The 2,500-nt window shown below is 43.7% G+C and overlaps 1 protein-coding gene across 1 annotated transcript in view; it reads left to right on the forward strand.

Annotated features, from left to right (window-relative positions):
- The window catches only part of LOC310806982 (calcium/calmodulin-dependent protein kinase type II subunit beta-like), a 57,262-nt gene that overhangs the window by 23,518 nt on the left and 31,244 nt on the right, over window positions 1-2,500 (forward strand). The window contains exon 7 of the mRNA XM_083673262.1: window positions 121-234. Within this exon, the coding sequence (XP_083529388.1) occupies window positions 121-234 (114 nt within the window). The remainder of the gene's footprint in view (window positions 1-120; window positions 235-2,500) is intronic.

Here is a 2,500-nt window from a genome sequence, read left to right on the forward strand (position 1 = left end):
CATCAGAGAAAGAAACACACACACACACACACACACACCACTCTACAGACACATACTATATTCACACTTTGTAGTAGGATAAATACGCACACAAAATACACAAAGTCAAATAGTGTGTGTGTGGGTGTGTGTCTCTCAGGGGTGATTCTCTACATCCTGCTGGTGGGCTACCCACCCTTCTGGGACGAGGACCAGCACAAGCTGTACCAGCAGATCAAAGCAGGGGCCTACGATGTGAGTGAGACGAGGGCACTGTCATTCCCTATTCTCTCCTCTCCTGTGTTTACACCTGTCATAGTCTTGCTGTTTGTCCTTTCCTAACCTCCCTCTCAAAACTCTCTCTTTACCTCTCTCATGCCTTCCCCGCTTCTCTCTCTTCCTGCAAGCCTCTCTCTTGCTTTAAGTCCTTTCTCCCCTCTTTGTTGTTTAGAACTGGGGGTTATGTAACTAAATCACCTCATGTATATTTTAGTGGCTCAGGAAAGTGCCCTACCTTTGAGCCGCATCAGTTCCGTCTTAGTGAAAGGTCCTTGGGAGGGAAGGACATCTGTGATGTATTTACACCCTAACAGCCATTACTTGGCATTGCAGTGAGAGCATAACTGTTTTTGTATATGGTCCCAGCAGGAATCAAACCCACAACCTTAGCATTGCTAGCTCCATGCTCAACTATCTGAGACAGACAGGACCCCTTTACAGTATGACATCAAAAGGCCGTTCTCCTTTTATTTCCCTTCCCACTACTGGAGTACTTAGTCAGAGGACTCACGACTCGGAGACAACTTAAATCCAATAGAATAGTCTTTACTTTCAAAAGGGTTCGTTACACAGGTAGGCAGTTCAAAAAGGCAGGCAGATAATCTGAAGGGGTAGGCAAAAAGGCAAAGTCAAAAACACTAGGAGATCAAAGAAAAAACTGGAATACTTATCACAAGAACATTCTGGGATGTATGACAAAGGTACAAAGACGAACTGGCACAAAGACAGGGGAATACAGACTAAATACACTGGGAAGGATGAGGAACAGGCAAAGCAGGGTAGACAATCACACAGGCGGGAAATACACAAGGGCAGGTGGTGAAGTGTCTGAAATGAGATTTTAGGTGAGGAACACAAAAATAAACAGGAAACAATAAATAAAATAACATGAAACAAAGACAAACAGGAACTAAGGAACAGGGCGGGGTGTTACAGTACCCCCCCCCCTCTAGGGATGTCACCTGACGTTCCCAGCAGGTCAGGGTGGGCTTGGTGGAAATCCCGGATGAGACCTGGATCCACGATGTTCTTGGTGGAGACTCAGGATCTCCTCAGGACCGTACCCCTCCCAGTCCACCACTGCTGTGGTACTGCTGTCCACGACCCCGACGATGAACTGCTAGGAGCCTCTTAACCGTTTCCACCGGCCCTCCATCAATGAACCGGGGGAGTGTAAAGCATTTCAATTGCTTTATCGTCAGACAAAGACGCTATCCAGAAATATAATATGTAGGACTTGTTACAGTTTTGTAGACGCTTTAGACGCTACCTATGATCATGTAATCAGAAAATATAGATTTGACAATTACATCATTCTGAATTTAGCCTTTGGGGATCAGGAACCAGAGCTTTTCTAATGCTTTGCATTCCATTGCCGACCGTCTCCATCAACCGCTTGATTAAGATGTTGTCATCGATGGTGTTATGTTTTATAATAATCTTTGATGCAGTAAAAATAACTTTTGAGATGGTAATGGAGCACAGGAGGAATGGAATGACTCATCACGGGTGCGAAACAACATATTAAGCCTATAATCAACTACGGGTATATGAACAGTCCAAACCATATGGTGTTATAGAAAATAACAAACATGTTATAGGTGGCTCTTACGTGTTATCCATCTGGATTTTGAGTGACCCCTCCACACGCAGGCCGTCGCTGGCCACTTGGTTTACAAGTTGTAAAGTCTTTTTACTCCCATTCGTTTTGGGTTTCACTCACCTCTCGTCCCCCGCCGGTGCCACTTTCATGGGAGCAGATTGAACGGTTATCTTTAGCTCTTTGTTTTCAATCAGCAACCTTTCTTTTTTATTAGTTTTTCATAGGAGATGTGGCATTTATTGAGTTGGTGATTCGTTGCCAGATTTTCTCTTTTGATGACGCATTAATTTTCCCACTTTGAAGTAGATCTTTGTCTTCAATTGTGAAGTCCAGTAAATGCGTGATTTCATTTGAGGTTTTCTGACCTGGATTTCCCCCCTTCCAAGTCACAGTCCATTGTGAAGTGATATGAGTTATTTTCACTCACCTCTGCACACAAGTACAGCATAGGAAGGTTTTTGTTTCCCAATACATAGGTTCTGCATGGGTGCAGGAAAATGTGCACGTACGTCAGCTTTTAAGTTCATTGTATCACCCTGTACTGTATGTCTCAATACATCCAGAGCTAACATGAACTAGATGTAATTCTCAATGTGACATATCTGGTTAAATAAAGGATAAAACAAACAAAACCCCCCA

This window comes from Argentina silus (genome assembly GCF_951799395.1).
Source record: "Argentina silus genome assembly, chromosome: 7".
NCBI classification, from domain to species: Eukaryota; Metazoa; Chordata; class Actinopteri; order Argentiniformes; family Argentinidae; genus Argentina; species Argentina silus.